The 19,401-nt window shown below is 41.6% G+C and overlaps 1 protein-coding gene across 9 annotated transcripts in view; it reads right to left on the bottom strand.

Annotated features, from left to right (window-relative positions):
- Positions 1-19,401, bottom strand: part of ATP6V1A (ATPase H+ transporting V1 subunit A) — a 28,030-nt gene that overhangs the window by 2,247 nt on the left and 6,382 nt on the right. For 5 of the 9 annotated variants that reach the window (XM_065742147.1, XM_065742141.1, XM_065742145.1 and 2 more), the window contains 13 exons: positions 14,753-14,847; positions 12,948-13,076; positions 11,682-11,896; positions 10,889-11,026; positions 10,459-10,610; positions 9,479-9,641; positions 8,250-8,358; positions 7,355-7,477; positions 7,151-7,265; positions 5,777-5,840; positions 5,086-5,289; positions 3,350-3,444; positions 2,012-2,183 (listed from right to left, as the gene is read on the bottom strand). In XM_065742147.1, coding sequence (XP_065598219.1) covers positions 2,012-2,183; positions 3,350-3,444; positions 5,086-5,289; positions 5,777-5,840; positions 7,151-7,265; positions 7,355-7,477; positions 8,250-8,358; positions 9,479-9,641; positions 10,459-10,610; positions 10,889-11,026; positions 11,682-11,896; positions 12,948-13,076; positions 14,753-14,834 — 1,761 coding nt within the window. In that variant the 5' untranslated portion in view covers positions 14,835-14,847. Of the gene's footprint in view, positions 1-2,011; positions 2,184-3,349; positions 3,445-5,085; positions 5,290-5,776; positions 5,841-7,150; positions 7,266-7,354; positions 7,478-8,249; positions 8,359-9,478; positions 9,642-10,458; positions 10,611-10,888; positions 11,027-11,681; positions 11,897-12,947; positions 13,077-14,752; positions 14,848-15,221; positions 15,242-15,529; positions 15,725-15,895; positions 15,926-17,513; positions 17,681-19,401 lie in introns of those variants that run through there. The other 4 variants (XM_065742146.1, XM_065742148.1, XM_065742149.1 and 1 more) reach the window with 4 other exon arrangements.

Below are 19,401 nucleotides of genomic sequence, written 5' to 3'. Positions count from 1 at the left end.
AACAACACACAGAGCGTACAGATCAGTCTTGAAAAGCCTCTGGTCCCTAAGACTGCCCTGTTTTGCCACTGCTATCATTTCTTGATCTCAGGATTAACACCTGCTACTCAGGCCAAATGTACTTACATGCGTGGATTACACTACTTCTCATTGTCTTGCCAAAGTACACAGACTTCAGAACACTTAATTCTTACACACCTTAGCCTTATACCCAGGAAATATCACTTCCTTTCATAACTATTACTGTATATTAGAGGGCCATCTCTACTTAACACACATTCATCCTTTGGTTTCCATTTTACAGCCAAGCTGTCTGCTGCTATGCTGCATGCTAAGTGTCCTCTCGAGGGCAGGGTTTGTAAATCATAGAATCATAGGGGTTGGAAGGGACCTCAAGAGATCATTGAGTCCAACCCCCCTGCCAAAGCAGGTTCCCTACACCAGGTTGCACAGGTAGGCGTCCAGGCAGGTCTTGAATATCTCCAGAGAAGGAGACTCCACAACCCCCCTGTGCAGCCTGTGCCAGTGCTCCGTCACCCTCACCGTAAAGAAGTTCCTGTGCACATTCGTGCGGAACCTCCTGTGCTGCAGTTTCTGTCCGTTCCCCCTTGTCCTGTCTCCACACACTGCTGAAAAGAGTCTGGCCTCGCCACTTTGTCCCCCACACATCAGATATTTATAAACCTGGATCAGGTCCCCTCTCAGTCTTCTTTTCTTAAGGCTAAACAGACCCAGTTCACTTAGCCTTTCTTCATAGGGGAGATCCTCCAGGCCCTTCACCATCTTTGTGGCCCTCTGCTGGACTCTTTCCAGGAAATCCGTCTTTTTTGAACTTGTGAGCCCAGAACTGGACACAGTACTCCAGATGAGGCCTCACCAGGGCAGAGTAGAGGGGGAGGATCACCTCCCTTGACCTGCTGGCCACGCTCTTTTTAATGCACCCCAGAATGCCATTGGCCCTCTTGGCTACGAGAGCACACTGCTGGCTCATGGTCAGCCTGTCATCTCCCAGGACACCCAGGTCCCTCTCTACAGAGCTCCTCTCCAGCAGCTCATCCCCCAGCCTGTACTGGTGCATGCAATTATTCCTTCCTAGGTGCAAGACTCTACTTTTGCTTTTGTTAAATTTCATCCAGTTTCTGACTGCCCAGCTCTCCAGCCTGTCCAGGTCTTGCTGAATGGCAGCACAGCCTTCAGGCGTGTCAGCCAATCCTCCCAACTTCGTATCATCAGCAAACTTGCTGAGGGTGGCCACTATCCCCTCATCAAGGTCACTGATGAAGATGTTGAACAAGACTGGACCCAGCACGGACCCCTGGGGGACACCGCTGGTTACAGGTCTCCAACCGGACTCTGCACCGCCAACAACAACCCTCTGCGCTCTGCCAGTCAGACAGTTCTCAACCCACTTCACTGTCTACTCGTCTATCCCACACTTCCTTAGCTTTGTTATAAGGATGTCATGGGGGACAGTATCAAATGCCTTGCTGAAATCAAATGAAAAGATTACTTGCCTATCTCTACATAACCAGCTCACAAGCAAGATTATGTGCCCAGGTGTTATCTAGTTCTGCTCTTGCTGTTTCAAGAATACATTCCAGGGATCTACCTGCTGCAGAAACAAGCCAGTACCCTGCAGGAGTAGAATACACTGGGAAACAAGAACACTTACCATGCAATATCTCATGGTATTGGTTCCTGAAAGACTGTGATACTAGGAATGGCTTGAAAGAGTTTTCCACAAAATAACCATCATACTTTATAGAAATTGTTCCTTAGCTACTTCAACATCAGATTGCATCACAGGTTACTGCCGTAGCAGTAAACACTAAAACTCATCCAAGGCACGCTGGTGTAAGTATAGGGGTAGGAAAGCTGCACTCTACAAAGGTGGATAACCTAGGTGCACAGACATTTATCTGTGGCAACTGATAACCACTTTTATGTTACAGCCTCTTAAAGGCACTGAGAACATCCCGAAGTAACCCAAGCTGGTTCCTTATGAACGTACCTTGAATTTCATGGAGGTAAGTCTATAGAGGATTTCACTCATGTTCTCTCGGATGATGGACCACGTGATCTTATTGTCACTCTGGGCTGTAGTTTCTACAGCACGGCGTGCCATGTCATAAAATGCAATCATATTGGAAAGCATTCCCACTGTTTTATAGAAAGGGCAGAATCTGATGAAACAGAAAAGGATCTGTCAGGCACCTTGGAGCAATTTACAGGACTAGCCTTTGCTCCTGCCTTTGCAGCAACTCTGAATTCTCACCTGAAATAAAGTGTGTTAGTCTACTTTGTGGTGAAGGAGGAAGACAGCCTATGATTGACCTATCTAAAAACGTGAGGCCATCCTGAAGCAAGGTTTCCAAACCAGCAACCAAACACTGGACAAAATGGGACAGAACAGTAGCCACTGCTATACAAGTCTCATGTCTCAATCTGTGCCAATGCTAATGAGAAAGGGAAAACACTTAGAGCAGTCAGCGGAATTCCTCCTTCCTGTTTTGTCCATTATGGGAGTAGGCTTCCTGCAAGCAGCGTGGGAGAACCTGACAGCTCTGCAAGTTTTTCTGCTCACAGGAAAGGGAGCTTTTTCTATGATAACAGCACTCCAGACGCTCCACACAGAGTTGTTCTTTCTTTTTAAATGGATAGGTGACTGCGACGGAAGGTACCTCATTATCATCCATACAGTACATCATGATACTTCCTGTGGTTCCTTATCACATAAAAGCACACCTTACCCTAATAACATAATTAAAAGCACACACCATACAAATGATGCATGTCATTTACAAGTTTTCAAGTTTTTAGTGATTAAATATTTCCAAATATGATCTACCCGGGCTGTGGAGCGAATAGGAGTTCAAAGCACCCCTTGGCAGGCTGTTAAAAATGAAAGGATAGCATGGAAAGAAGTAAGGGAAGATGATAAACACTGCATGAGGGGGACAAAAATCTAGTAAGTTTTTAACAGATCAGAATTCTCAGTTACTTGCAATCATCTGCTGCTAGAACAAACAGGAAGACTGTGGGTGTCGTCTGTGAACACAAAACAGTCATCTTCTCCTGAGGACATGCTATTGCAAAAACATAGGCTAACTGGACAATATTCAGTGGTTGAAGGCCAGAGAAATTCAGTGTGATTGCATTTGGAAAAGGTCTGCACTCCTTGAGGTAAGACAATGTGAATAGTCTGTTCAATGGCTTACCTAACCACTGTTCTGCCATTTGTTTATGGCAGGTAAAATTCACTTCTGCACTGATCAGCTTCCAAATAAAACAGCTGTCGAAATAAAGACTACAGATGAACGACAGAGCACTGTAGCCATCTAGACCTTACCTGTCATATGGTGTATAACCATTCTGTTGCAAGAAGTCATCTTTTATCAGCTTGGCAACCTCCAGGGTAATTTTGTCTGTTTCTGCCAAAGAAGCCTAGAAAGGTAAGGTCCACTGTTAGTTTAGAACTTATGTCCATGGAATTGTAGAATCACAGAACGGTGGGGGCTGGAAGGGACACTAAAAGACCATCCAGTTCCAACCCCCTGCCACAGGCAGAGACATCTCCCCCTACACGTTACCCAGACCACCATCCAGCCTGGCCTTGAATGTCTCCAGGGATGGGGCATCCACAGCCTCTCAGGGCAGCTTGTTCTCATCTCACCACCCTTTTAGTGAAGAATTTCTTCATAAAACCTAATGTAAACCTACACTCTTTGTTTAAAACATGTTATGGCCTGATGAAAAACCATTATCTTTCAGTGTTCTTTCTCTTAAGATAGCTTCCACTAGAATTCTGTCTTTTGGTTATTTCTCACACCCTGCTACCAGACAGCCAATTTAGTAAACAGCCTTATTAAGATGAGACAAAAAGTCAGTAAATCTGTTTTAAGTCCATCTGATTATAAACAGTGAAAAGGAAGTTTCCTTTGAGATAGGAACATGCCACCAGATACAGAAAACAAACACGGTGCTGGTATGAAGTATGCTGAAACATCATCCTTCTACCTAAAGTAAAATAATTTTTCCCTTCCAGAAAGTTCTTATATCCAGAGAAGAAACACTAGATTTCAGCATTTCAGATGAGTAAGTAATATTAAAGGATTTGATACAAACCTGTACAACTGCTAACAAGGGACTTTCTGTCATTCAAGAAAAGCAAAGGAGTTGGTGACAATGGTATGTCACATACTGTGCAGGACAGAGAGCTCCCTGCTGCACACTGCTGTTACTGATACCATCAGTCACTCTTCTCTACCAGTTCCAGGATTTCTATGGTGGGAATAACGCCTACAGTTTCAACCACCAGACTGTCAATGTCACTTCCATGCCAAGGAACATTTCCTTTTCTTCCAAGGCATATCTAAGGAACAGAGTTCTGCTAAGGCAAGACTAGTGAAAGACCTGACCTCTGCTGTGCCAGAAAAATCAGCGAATAGAGACAGCACCAGAGCAGAACTTTCTCCAAACAACACTAGTTACGACACATTACCATGCTCTACCACCACTTGAAAACCAGTAGAGCTCACCTAAGCATTGTGAAATTAAATTACTCTCCAGCATTTGCTATGTTCCTGTCAACTACCATATTTACAGTACAAAGCTAAAACAGTTTCCATGGCTTCCCATCTGAAAACTCTCGGGAAATCTTGCTGTTTAAGCTCAGCTTTCCATCCAAAACACTGAAGTGAATGACCTCGAAAACAGAGCCATATGTCGTGCCACACATTTCCGCATCAAAACTAGATGATCACCAGTTTTGGAAAAGGCAGACAGCATTTTTGTTTCTGCATACTAGCTTGTAAATGCTAGTATGCAGAAACAGATGCTAGTGCCCAGAGCAATGAACAGGACCTCCACCCTCCTGCTGCTGGCAGTAGTTTCTGATAAATTGTAAACCTTCAGACTACTAAAAACAAAAACCAGACCATATCATTTCTCTTACAAGGTCGACTTCCAACTTGAATACTGAAGGAGGACAAGTTCCTTAACTCCAGCATTAGATGCTCTACAATTTAATTTAAATGAGAAAAGCAGCATCATCAACTCCACGTTACCTCACAGCTAGTTACTCACCTTCCCTACAAGCTGCACAATCTCCGCAAGGTCCTCCTCTTCCTGTAGGATCTCTTTGGCCTTTGTCCTGAGGGGGACAAACTCTGTAAAATGCTTGTCGTAGTATTCATCCAGTGCACGGGTGTATTTGCTGTAACTGATCAGCCAGTTGACAGAGGGGAAGTGTTTGCGTTGTGCCAGCTTCTTATCCAGGCCCCAGAAAACCTGCCAGAAGCCAGTGAGATCAGCCAGTGTTCCAAATCAAAAACAAAACAAATGAAAGCAAACCAAACCAAACCCAACAACCAAAAACCCCAACGTGACAAGTAGTTCTGAACAAACAGCAGAGCAAACGCTACCACAAATCTTCAAACTAAAGCTTGAGAAAGAAAGCTTTTCTTACTAATTTAACTGTAGAAGTGACTTTTAGGTTTATTCAGCTTGAGATTCCTCCTAAGCGAGGAGTCAGCAGTAACAAAGATTGCCAACACACAAGTCTAATTAAGTGGAGCCCTATTTGACATAGCTCATTTTACCAAAAGAGGGATGGGCAATCACTTGAAAGCTATCCTTCTCCCAGTCATCTGCTCTGAGGGCTTTTTCATGGTTTCAATGTACCTACTAAGAGTGGTTCCTGAATTGCAGCTCTAAGGGCAGGAATCAGGAAGCACAGGCAGCTTAGACAGAAGGGCTACAGCACAGTGAGACCCACCTGAACAATGCCCAAAGTAGCTGATGTGACAGGATCTGAGAAGTCACCTCCTGGGGGAGAGACACTGAGCAGAAAGATATATAGAAGGAAAAGTCAATTAGAATCGCTGCCACAGTTTAATGTGAACATGAGCACACAGGTCTGTAATCACAGAAACAAGAAAGGCCAACATCATTTCACTTAAGTAACAGATTGCAAACTTCTGCTGCAGTGAGAGTGGCAGCATATCTACACAGGTGTGAGATCAATTATAGTTTGATTTCAGTGACTGGCAATACCAAGGTATCATTTCAGTCACATTAGCTCAAAGCAGTCACTCCAGCTTGGATTACCAAACCAACTCACTGGAACAGATTCAGGAAGTGTGCTGATGTGGCAGCTTGAACCACAATGCAAAGATTTTATGTAAAATATCCCAATTTGAAACGATTTCAGACAAATATCAGATATTCACCTATATAATAAGCACTAACTTACTTTGGGCTTGACATGCTAATACATGCTTCCCCAAACAGGTTAAAAGCTTCCCAAACTCAAAAGCAGCTGCATTTGTTGTGGACAACAGAACTAAGAACAAATAACAGACTCTGGGAGAAGTTGTGGGTGCTACAGGCTCTGCTAAAAAACCTATGGGAGAAGAGCCACTTTATTCACACTATGTTAGATAAATCAATACAGCCTACAAGAAAGTATCTGCCTCTACTGTATAAGTTTCCAGTCTGCACTGCTGCAAGACACGTACGTCATTACATCAAAAGGGAAAGCAGCAATGATCCATTTTCTCTCACATCAGAAGTTTCAAGTGCCTCTGTAATTGCTTTCCCTTGTTTTGGTCTCAATACGATGAGAAGGAACTCAGTATTGTCACCACAGATACATAGGAATGCTTTTCAAACAAAGTTCTCCTGTATCACATTAGCTGAAAAATTCCACACGATTTGTCTGGGCACCACAAGCTTTTCACAGCCCATTGCAGTTTGAGACATCCTGTTCCCTGTAATTCTACTATTAGCAAGAGAATCATAATACATTATGCTCCCATACCATTGCTTTAACTGCCCCCTCTTTCCCATTCTGACCATGGTTTGACATATTTTCCAGTGACAGTGCTAGTGACTTTCTTCTTGGAGCCCCCTTCTCAGATTGCCATGATTGTGGTTCTAGACAACACAGAACTAACAGTCATTTTCATTCTTTTATCAACAGTCGAGGGTAAGCAGAGATTCAGTATCTACATACATTATACATTCCTAGCCCTGTAGCCACACACAGCAACACAACCTTCTTGTTTGAAGGTATTTTGACATGCAAAAAGGTAGAGGAAGAACTGCAGCCAACACAAAGAAAGAAAGAAACACAAAGAAAAACACTCACGCTCCAACAATGCTGACACTGCCTTCCCTTTCAGGATTTCCCAGACACTTCACTCTGCCAGCTCGCTCATAGAAAGAGGCTAAACGGGCGCCAAGGTAGGCCGGATAACCACTGTCTGCAAGCATCAACATACAGAAATCCAGTCAAAGGCTCTGAGTTTAAAGGATGTCTTCACAAGTCTAGATGGAGAAAAGAACAACTCACCAGCTGGCATTTCAGCCAGTCGTCCTGAAATTTCTCTGAGGGCCTCAGCCCATCGGGAAGTGGAGTCTGCCATCATACTGACATGGTAGCCCATGTCTCGGAAATACTCTGACAAGGTGATTCCTAGAACAGACCAACAGCACAGTGCAAGACAGTGTTGAAAAAGGAATTCTACTCTCACGTGTTATCATCAAGAGGCAAATCAGGTTAAGTTATTTATGTTTACAGTCTGATGTCGGTAAAGACTGAAAGTTACTATCCCTTTCCACAAGATGATGATGGTTTTGTGTGTTTGTTTTGTTTCCTTCCACTCTTCTCATTTTTGCTTACAAACCACTTCAGCAAGTCTTATGCTCCTGTGTATTTCTTTGAGGAGATGAGGCAGTATCACCGATACTATTTGCCTCACAAAGCCTCTTCTTATTGAAAAATGCTTCCTTCCTTTCTAAGCCACCAGAACATAAAGATGTTTTATCTGACAACTTCTCATGAAGAAGTATTTTAAAAGACAATCCTTTAAGAGGTTGCTATGGAAAAAAGATCACTTCTCAGTGAGCGCTATTTCTACCCATTGAGAAGCTGCACTTGTCAGCAAAAAGCTGCTCATGAAAAACACAAGATTACACAATTAATATATGGGGTAAAACTACAGGACACCCAACATGGTAAGTCTGCTTCATAAGCAAGAATTTATTCAGCATGTGGAGACCGCAGTTGGGTATAAGAAAGCCAAATCCATTTGTGATACTAAGACTTCATGCAGGCACAACCTTTCAGGGTTGATTTACTTAATTAAGCAGGTTTCTTGGTATTGTCCATCCCAGGAACTGAAAATACTAGAGCATAATGACTTGCTCTACACGTGCAGTCTTTTCCAGCCTCCTGTAAATCTTACCAGTATAGATAGAGGCCTCTCTGGCAGCCACAGGCATGTTGGAGGTATTTGCCACCAGAGCTGTTCTCTTCATGATGCTTTCTACCTTGCCATCAACTTCCATTGTTAACTGAAATGCAAGGAAAAAGACAATAAAAGCTATAAAGATCCTCACAAATTTAATAATTTGTTTCTTTAAACTCTATTACCTTCTACTGGGACAGTTTCCTCACACCTACTCTAACAAAGCAGTATTTAGAGATTTCATGATTCTATACTGTTTTTCCTTCCAGAATGAGTTGTACATGTACCTCAGCCTCATCTCATCTTCTGCAAATGGCAACCCCTTTTAATCCCACTGCTTACCGTAACAAATGAGCAATAACAAATTTACTCCATCAGAAGTTTGTTATCCTCTTTCAGCCCCACTTTACTAGGCTGAAAGAGCCAAAAATCTTATCCTTCCCTCTTAAGTCCACTAGGAAACAGAGAACTCTTCTTCCCCACCTGTACTGATCTGAATTCATTTTTGACAACTGGATATAAACCATGTACATAACTCAGATGATCTCTCATATGCACATGAACAGCAGAATGCACATCCTAACATTTGTGTAGCATTCTACTTAAGAATATCTTGAGATTTAACTTCTTCCATGGCCACCACAGCGTGACATTATCACACTGCAGACACTCAACAAGTAAGACTTTTATCCCTTATTTCTAACAGTGGAGTTTCAACCCAGTTTGCATCTGCTCTTCCCCATTTTAAACAAGTCTGCACCACAACTAATCCACTAACATATAAAAACAGTAAGGTGAAATGAGGCATTTTCTACCTCCTTCAGAAAGTATTCTGAAGCCTAACTGGTAAGACTAATATCCTGTAACAATCTATATTGCCACCTAGCACCTCGTAAATACAGATGCCACATCTGCTATATGCGATTAAGCTAGAAAAGTTAAGAGATAACAACAATAAAAGGTAACATCCTTGTAACTGTGCTACATTACACTCAGGCATTCAAATTAAAAGGTATGCCCAAACACTACTCCAGATGTTTCTTGAGAGGCCACTGAAGTCATTCTTGTCTGAGCCAAAAGTGATTTCTGCTACTCCAGTCAGAATTTACAGCCAAGAAGATCTTTTCAAGTCACTATACCAGTAAGATATTTTATTCAGTTACTGTACTAGTATAACAGCAAGGCTTTCCAAGAAAGTTTACTTTCCATGAATTCTCCATACTAACCTCAGGAAAATCTCTCAGTACTTCAGACATCTCGTTTCCTCGTTCTCCACAGCCTACATAAATGATGACATCACTGTTGGAGTATTTTGAGAGAGACTGTGAAATCACAGTCTTCCCACAACCGAATGCCCCAGGAATTGCTGTTGTACCCCCTTGTACACACCTGAGTAAAGAAAAGAGACTCTGATTGACAAGGAACTCAGAAACAGCTCTCTTCCACCTCAGAATATGTTTTCTAGTAAGGAAACAACTGCGTAATTAAAAGCAGCACAACAGGAGTCACATTCAGTGTTCTGGGTGAGAAGCACAGTGGTATTTCACTAAGCCAAAGACCAAAGGAATAAACAAACCTTTCTTTCTACCGCCTTTGAAATACGTGAGGTATGCTGGCACAATAACTACACATTCAGGCTAGAAACATAGTTTATACAGGTGGAAGCACTGATGGAACACAAACGTTAAGAACATCAGTGCAACTTAAATACGCATTATAAGAATGAGAACAACAATATTTTTAGGATGAAAAATTACTGAATTCTGTGCCACTTAACTGTTACTCAAAATTCTCATATTTAAGGGTGATAGCTTTTGTCAGTGCTAACTCCAGACTCCTTGTAAACTACACATCCTCAAGAACACGGAAAGAGATCCTACTCATGCGCTCAAATGCAGATATCCAAGCTTGAAAGTTTTGGTATGATTAAATTATTTCTACATTTCACATTTATTTCCTGAACTAATGTAAAAGAACCATCTTGGTAAGACTCCTTTTAACTTCTCCCCTCTTCCATTTCCCACTCATAGGTTCCTCTGTCAGACAGGTACAGAAATATTAGCTGTTCAGCTAGACAATCTTTTTTGAGATTATGCTGTGAATGTTTGGGTTACACAGTGAATGTCTGAGGTCCGTTCACCCTTTACAAAATTAACATTTTCTCTCAGAAGAGATCTCTCACGTGAGCAGATAGAATACTACTTACGGGAAGAGGGCATCTAGCACCCGTTGGCCAGTTAACAAAGGATGATTTGCTGGTAACTTTTCAGTCACAGGACGGACTTGACGTACAGGCCAGACTTGGACCATAGTGAATTTTTCCTTCACACCTTCAAACTCCAGCTCTAAGACAACGTCCTAACAAAGAGCACCAGACATCTGAAGTAAGCCAACAGCTGCACAGTGGATCAGCAAGCAAATTCTCACCTCTACTACTCCGTGCTGCTAGGGCTTCAATAGGACTACTTCAATATGAGAACTTACCACCCTATCATCCCTTCTCAAGGAAAAACATGTTTCCATGTTTACAATACCATTGGGGAACTTTTCATAGGCATCACACAGAAGAGAAGGGGTCCTGCAACCTTATGAAAGAAACAAGGAACACTCCAATAACTGCTGTTTGGGAGACTTACTGAGGTGTCATAGTTTCCTGGTGGAGCAATATATGTAACTGTACCCCTGTTCCGCGGGGGCAGCATGATTTTGTGTTTGATAAGAGAGTTTTCATTCACCACGCCATAAATGTCTCCACCAGTGATGTGGCTGCCAACCTGAAATCAGAAAGCATTTATTAGTCAGAAATGAGAACTCCATTAAAAAAAATGCTGACAAAGAATAGTTATTGTTCTTTTATATGATTAAGTCTAGCACCATTATGTCTTCCTTTACAAATGCATTGTTAACAGCACAGTAGCCCATTACTTTAACAGTACATTGTGAGCAATGCTAAATGTGTTCAGGAGCATTTCAAGGCTTAGACCATAGCAATTATTGATGCAAGGAATTCTCCTTGATTCTTTTACACCTCTCAGCTTAATGTGCTAAGTAGACAATCTGCTAACCTGCAGGACTGGAAAAGAAAGAAGACACCAAGGGTTAAAGCTATTAAATTTTTTCCATTTCTAAAATGATCTGCATTGTATTCTGTTGCTATTCTTTTTGCCAAGGTAACACCTGTTCCACTAGATTCTTTATGGCACCACAAACACATTAGAACTTTGCAAGTTTTTCATATCCAGTAATACAGCAAGTCACGTAGACTAAGTTCTGGTGTTCTTTGTTTAGTTCTCACTCTCATATATCCTTAAAACATCCTAGTACCTCTTTCCATGAGCTTGATTATTTGCAACTAAAGCTCCTAGAAGCCATAGCATTGGTGCTCTGAGAAGAAAGGACAGAGGGAAAAACAGGCTCGGCTGAACCTACCCGCAAGTTTTTGGAAGGTGTGAAGTCCCATTTGACATCTCGGCTCAAAGCTGACACGTTGACACCTCTAGGGATATAGATACTTTTGGTCAGGTTGCTGATGTCTGACAGCGGCCTCTGGATACCATCAAAAATAGCTCCCATAATGCCAGGCCCCAGTTCCACTGAGAGGGGTTTGCCAGTACGGAGTACAGGATCTCCTACAGAGACACCAGCTACAGAGTTGCTGAGGAAAAGTTCATCCAGAGAAATGATAGGGTAGAAGGCATCACACTTTGCTTCATCATACTCTTACAGCACCTTTCTGATTTTAATGTGATAGCTTTGTTAATATATTACATCTCATCATTTGAGAACCATGTAGACATTCTACTAAACTCCAGCTGCAATTGCTAAAGCAATAAAGTTCTTCATCCTCTAGAGAGGTAAATTAGGGAGCATATGTTCTGAGTTATGATCATTAGTTCAAGTCAGCTATACACATAAATTTCTTGCTATACAAGACAGCACGATGGCAAAACTTCAAGCATTTCTTAAATCTTCAAACATGTTTTCTAGGTTTATTGTTAAAATCAGACAGTAGCATGAAAAGACAATTTTTTTTTTTGCTTTATAGTTTGCTAGAAACACCCATCACAACAGTTTTAACCTTGAGCTTTGCAGAGCTCTTTTGACAGGAGTCCAATTGTAAAGAAAGCTTGTCATAGACTAGCATATCCCTTCACTCCAATATTGAGTTGTCCCTCTTTAGGCACCACCTGAGCTCCAAAGATGTCCAATGGGTTTCTCTGCATAGGGCCAGTAGCTGGACAAAGACCCTGCAAACAGTGTAGAAACAAAAAAGGAACAGATCATATCTGTTAGACTAGTCTGTCCAGAAGAAGGAATCCTGCCTACTTTACATATCCTACAGAAGCATTCCACAGGCAGTTTCCAAAAGCAAAACAAAAATTTACTGCTTGATAGTTTTGCCATTCATAGTTGACATCTGTCAACATTCTTATCAAGGAACTCTAATACTTAAATACAAGCGAAACTAAACACACTGCTCGGTTTCCAGGTAAAATAACAAAGAAGTTCCCTTGTTACACAGTCAGCCAAAGTAAGGTTTACATCAAAAATATCAGAATTTACAAAAGACGTACAGAAGAGATGCTGAATGTTGGCACTGGAAGCAACAAGTGCTAGTCTCAGTCAGCTTTGTTCATCTTCACTGTAACCACCACAGCGTTCAGCCTGGCCCAAAGGGATCAGTGAAAAGGATACAGGTTTCTTCATACACCTGGACAGTTGCCAGATCACCTTCCAATCGGATAATTTCCCCCACCAGTTCACTGTGGCCTACTCGTACCAGCTCATACATAGCAGCACCTGCCATGTTGCAAGCAGTGACCACTGTAGGAGACAGATACACATAGGTGAATATTTTTTCCTGCAGTTAAACAAATGTTCTGAACAGAAGCTACTAAAATATGGACAGCATAAGCCTAGCATTCAGTCAGATCAGGAGTACATTCCTCATTTAACACGTGGGTAACTTGGCTGCCACAAGTCCTGATATTTTCAGTTGTGATGTGGAAATACCCATCACAAATCATAAAACCACAACCCATCTAGGCCCATCTCCCTACCTCTTCCCTAACCTCCTTCCCCCTTTTCCCAAGGCACGAGTCCCCTCACCCCGCTATTCACAGAACTGGGCCAAACTGGGCTGAAGCAGTGACATTAGTTTAAAACCTAGAAGAAAAAGCTTCCCTATACATTTCATGCTGATCCTTTATGCTCATAAGAGTACATTATGAGAACGTGCCAGTACAGAGAAAATTTACACTAATTCCTCTGACATATCCTGATAGATGGTGAATGTGAAGGACTTCAGAGATACAGTGGCCTCTGCAGACGTTTGACTAAATTAAAACATATGAGAAAATGGCAAAAGTACACCCAATACCTCATAGTTACAGAAAGATATGACTGGGGACTGGCATTTTCTAGTTGTTTATAAACTTTTGTTTATCTTAATATTTGTTGCTAACAAAGTACCAGCGAATAAATCAACTTCAGGTATTTGCTAAAGGCAACATTATATTTAAATTTGAATCAGCAGACATCTACACAGGTTTTAAGGAAACAATATTGTGGTGTTTTATTTTGTATAAAAGTGATGAATGACTTAAGACATCTAAGTCTTAAGATGAAGATTACAACATGTGCTGGGCTTGAAGCCTTCTACCATCTTGACTTAGACATCGGCAGGTTATATGTAGACTGCTACTAACACAAAGTTGTTCCTTTAGAAGAAAATTTATCACGTTACTTGTATTTCACATAAAAGTTTCATGTCTTTACAAAAAAAGTTGCATTTCCCACATCTTAAGAAAGTTGTATCAGTTTTAAATTGCATTCAATCATCATTTCTATAGTTAAGGAATTGGCTTTTTCTTTAAGCAGACTCTTGACAAGGCAGCTTCTTATTCATCGAAGAATCCCTATTAAAAAGATGCATGCTATTCTTCCATTCTCACACTGCCATTCTTCCCTACATCTCATGAAAAGAATGCAGGAGTGAGAGGAAAAGCCAGTACAGTCTGCATTTAAGCTGATAAAACAGGAGGCACAGTCCTCCCATATGCACCATAACCCTCCTTGACCCTTTCAGCAGTAATGCAGAACAGCCTGACACTAGCAGAGGACTGTGTATTTCCAAAGAGCAAAGGGTTAAATGGGATTTCAGTGAGAACAGACTAAGCATCACACATCCTCATTGAGAACCTTAATGCAGATTTCTGACCAAGAGGTTTTATCTCAACCGGAATGCTTGCTTTTCTTTTCATTATTATTCCTCAATCTGCTTACTGTTCATTATATCTTTTAATAAAACTAATCAGCATTAACAACTTGTTAGTAAATATCTTATTCCTTATAATTAGAGTATAAGGCAGTGATCATTCTTAAGGAAAAAGGCAAAAAACATCCTACCTAGAACTTATCATACTTCTTCCAAGTGAACATGAGGATTAATAATACATTAGATGAAACAGAACTTACGATTTCCCTTACAAAATACCTACCAGGCCCTGAGACTCCATGGACATAGCCAACAAAAGCTTCTCTGTCCTCATCACGGATTTTTGGTAGCTTGGAGAAGTCCATTTTGCCTGTTCAACTATACGGAAGGGAAAAGAGAGAAAAAATTAATATTTTCTAAAGAAAATACACATACGTAGTTCATTCCTCCCCTCCTGCCTTCTGCACTTTTCCTTTCATTAGAAACAACACTGAAGAATTCTGAACTAACGTAGCCCCAAGCACCTTAACCAGTCTGATCTTAAAGCTATGTAACGTTAAAAAATAACTCGTTTAACCAAACAAGAACTAACATCTCCCCTAACTGCAGGGAGAGGGCTGGAACATTATTCCCCACTAATATGCTCCACAGAACAGTTACACTCCAAAAATGCCCAACACTACCAGTCTATTTTCAAGTCAAATAACAGGATATTTAAACAATGGAGAATGTCTTCTGCCTTCCACACTCACCTACAATCCTTTAAAATACAGAGTTTTTCAGCATTCTGAGTGATTCATAGGCTACTGTATATAGAACAGTACAGGGCTGCTTAACTGCCACCATTCACTAAAACGCAATACTACAAAGAGAATTTCCACAGTTGCTATTTTTGCCACCTCAAATTGATGGATCGGCATTTAAATAGAAAGTACATATTAAAATATCACACACCCTCAAACTGTTCTACGTGTCTCACAGTTAGAAAAAGGTAGTCTTTACTCTCAGTGAAACCTGTAGAGCATCAGAGAAGAATAACAGCTAAAAAAAACCAACTCACAACAGTTAAACAATAGACTGACTTCTCCTGACAGTTACTGAATGGAAATGCCTAACAATCGTCACAGAAAAAGCTGTTTAGAAACCTCAAGGATCTGTGTTTGCTCTGTAATTGGCAGTTGGGCTGTCCTGCTTCTGGTACAGATAAGAGCATTTAAGGAGTTTGTCAGCCCTTATCACGCTTTGCGTTACCTTGGAAACGAGTCCAGAGCAGTAAGGCAAATGCCTACCCAACTCCCACTTTCTTGGCACATTTATCATACAATGCAGGTGGAAGGTGCAGTGTGGTAGCCCCAGCATTCAACATGCTCTGCATACCAACTGGGCATTTCTATCTAGTGAAAGCATGCCATTCAGCAGCACAAACCTTGTGTAACACAGCTTCCATTGACTCATCTCCCAGCAGCGGCTTGTGACTCAGTTGCTATCAGCCTGGTGTGGAACTGGTAAATCAGAGTTCAAAGCCTCTATGTCAGGTATCTGTTAAACTGCCCTTAAAGGGAGTAGGGGGATCTACCTATTAAGCTGCCTCCTGTTTAGGCCTGGAAGATGATTTTCATTTCATTACTTATTTTTCATAATCCCCTTCTAACGAGTGGCAGAGGGAGGGCCTCACAGAGCAGTCTGTAGTTCCTGAGCAACTGGTAAGAGCTCATTCTGGTTGGACTAACACTGATTGTCTCCTCCTTTTTGCTTCTGATTATTGAAATACTGCAAAACTTGAGCACGACTACTGTTTGCAGTGAAAAATGCTGCAGGTCCTCTGAATGCAGCCAAACACATAATGCGAAACAAATTCTGGAGTCCTACTACTAAACCTCCTAGAGGAGTATAAACAAGAAAGCACTAAACAAAGTGAATTATGGCTTGGCAGCCATATAGCAGGGGGTCTCAAAGGAAAGACCCAAACTCCCAAGGCAAACAAAAGCAGGAAGAGCACTTGGCCAGTTTCAAGTTAAATTAACATTTCTCCACATCCAAGTCAAAACCTGAAGGTCAGTTTAAGGCAGGAATTCTTCCTCACCATTTCAACGCACAACACAGACAGTCCAAAACACCACCACTCACCAGCCAAGCTGACTCCTCCTTTGAGGGCTACACATCTTCTAACAGTGGGTACAGATTAAGAAATGCTATGTTGTTTGTCCCTGGACAGTTTTCTTATGCTTCCATATCTAATGTTAATTTTAGATGAAAAATTCACAGAAGGCAGAAATGTTGTCCTACGTACCTGTACTGTTACACGTCTGCCATGTTAGTGTTCAGAACAAAATTCCCTAAAGCATGTGGTGATTTGCTAGGCACTGCTTCATGTGTGTACATACTGACCCTACACACCACGGCAGCGAACCATTTTGGAAGCCAACTGGTTCTTACAGCCCTCTAAGGGCCTCTCACCAGCACAGGAATATGCAATTCACTTCAAAAAAGTCCACTAGTGTATAAACACAGGGTTATTAGCTCAATTTTAATTCCCATGTTATAAACAGAGATGCATCTAGCATCCTGTAATACTTCCAAATAAGAATCTTCCCTGCATTAAACTGTTCAACTATTAAATTAAGACAGGCTTTTAACACCTAACACGGTCTTATTCTATCTAACAGTGCTAGAAATTGAAATATTACTAGCTGCTGTAACATCTCAGACTGAAAGACCATTTATTAAAGCAATATCCCAGTCATCATTAAAAAAGAATGATAGCAATCCTAGATTGCTATCTTGATTTCTCCCCAGCACAGTAATTTGGCTACATGGTAACCCCAATGAAAGTATGCTGCTCTCAATGCTGGAGAAACCATGTCGTCTGTTACAGTTTTAGTTTAGCTTCAATCATCTGATCGGTTCCCCCAGGTTACCCAATGATCTGCCTTACCATGAAGATATCTTCAAAATTAAGCTGCTGGAGAGATTTTTAGAAGGAGCCTTCTTACAGCACTTAAGAAAATCCACAACTATTTAATAATATAAACAGAGATTCTTACCTTGCTCTGCAAAACAAGGAGGGACAAAAAACCCCACAAACGAAGCAAAGCCAGAATTCAGCAGTTAAGCAGCACCACTTCCCAAATAATCGTCCTTCTAATGCCCCTAAACACAGGGATGAGAAAGCCTGCTGCAGAGGGGAAAGAAATTTCTGACACACAGCAGAGGCACAACCACCTGACTTGATGAGTCATCAGTCTCTCTCCCACCAGCACCAGGGAATGCCGCAATAGCAAACCGAGCAACTTAAAGCCCAGCCGAACTCCCATCTACGCCCTCTTTATGGCACAGTACCAGGCATAATAAAGTAAAAGGAGCCCTCGCCATTCATAGTAAGGACCTCCTACAAAGCCAGTGACCTCGACGTCCCAAAAGCCCCAAGTGATGCACGTTAATATGTGAAAAATCCTTGAGAGAGATGCCTGCTAGAATCAGTTTGCCTACCAGCGCTCCTGTGTAATGTATCTTCGCCAGTGAATGCTGCTCCCAAACAGCCTAACAGACAACTGTTTAACAACAGGCTGCACAGGCAGGCACAGAAGGCACTGCAGTTCTAATTGCCTGAGTATCTAGAATAGGTATTGATTCTCAACAAAAGAGCTGCTTTGCTGAGGATCATTTGTCTTTAGGGCTTACTGGTGCAACACAAACCCCAGTGCCTTGCTGGCAGAAGCACTGATGTGTAAAACCTGACACCTTATCTACGCAGACTGATGTTACTCCTTTTGTGACATCCACTAGCACCCACAGTCACAGGCTGGCGGGCACTGTCCTTGTCCTGCATACTGTACAAAAGACATGCAGTTGCATGTTCTCCCCTACCAGGAAGCAGCACAATCCCAAGAGCTCGTTGCAGCCATCACAAGTCTATCTTAATAGGCTGCAGGATAAGCAACATGTCAAATTGGCACAAAGGCCTACATACACCAGTCAAAGCTACATTAAATAGCACAGGAGTAGCAATTCAAAGACAGCAGCATTATGTTAGCAAGCCAGCAGTGCTAGGATTCATTATGATGGAGTCAATTTGAACTAAGGTTATAGATTTCACTGTTTCTGAAACAGACTAACATGTTTTGACTTCCTAGAGTTAGAATATAAGCCGTTACATTCAATATCCACAAAAGCTTAACATGCATACGCAGTAAAACATAGCCAAATAAAGAAAATCTCTTCTCCTCCTCTAAAAGCCTATACTGCACAGAACAGCATAGGCCACAAGCCTAGCTGGCCCAAATGTCATGTAGGGCTGCACTTGAGTCAAGTTTCAGAATCATGGCTGCCAACATTTTCTGTGTTGTCCGGAACAGCTTTTAGTACGGGGTGTAAATCCTGCTATTCAGATATACAAGGAAGTGTTGCATGGGTCCCATGAATAATATGATAATTCTTAACACAGATTTACTGTAAGTCAGACAGCTTATACTTCCTCTTTTAACAGACGATACTTTTAAGAGGAAGTATTAAAAAAATAAAAATACAGTGCCTAAGGTTACTAGACAAATGCAGAAGTTAGGCAATGTTTCTAGAATCCAAGCTATTTTCTCAGAGGGACAGCACACCCTGAACTCCAGCACAGGTGTATTGGAACAGATGACAGATACTATCATCAGGACATTCGCTCCTTCAAACAATGCAGTTGTAATCTTACCACGGCAGAGAAAACCATTCCAGATTTCAGTCACAGAAGTTTCTGAGGTTTAAGGGCACTAAGATCTATGAAAATCATGCGGGATTTACCACCTATGCTCAGCAACATACCTTAGTTTTCTGTTCATAAAAAGCACCACAGTGTAAATATACTAACTGTACCGGCCTTCTAGCCAGAAGCTCAGAGCTAGAACTAGCTTCATACATTCAACAATACAGGCAGCCTTCATTTAAATA

Source organism: Cyrtonyx montezumae, unplaced genomic scaffold (assembly GCF_038088225.1).
Source record: "Cyrtonyx montezumae isolate F1298 unplaced genomic scaffold, pur_monq_1.0 scaffold_3, whole genome shotgun sequence".
Lineage (NCBI taxonomy): Eukaryota > Metazoa > Chordata > Aves > Galliformes > Odontophoridae > Cyrtonyx > Cyrtonyx montezumae.
Note: the sequence above shows the minus strand (reverse complement) of the source record. Positions and strands in the feature narration are given on the sequence as shown.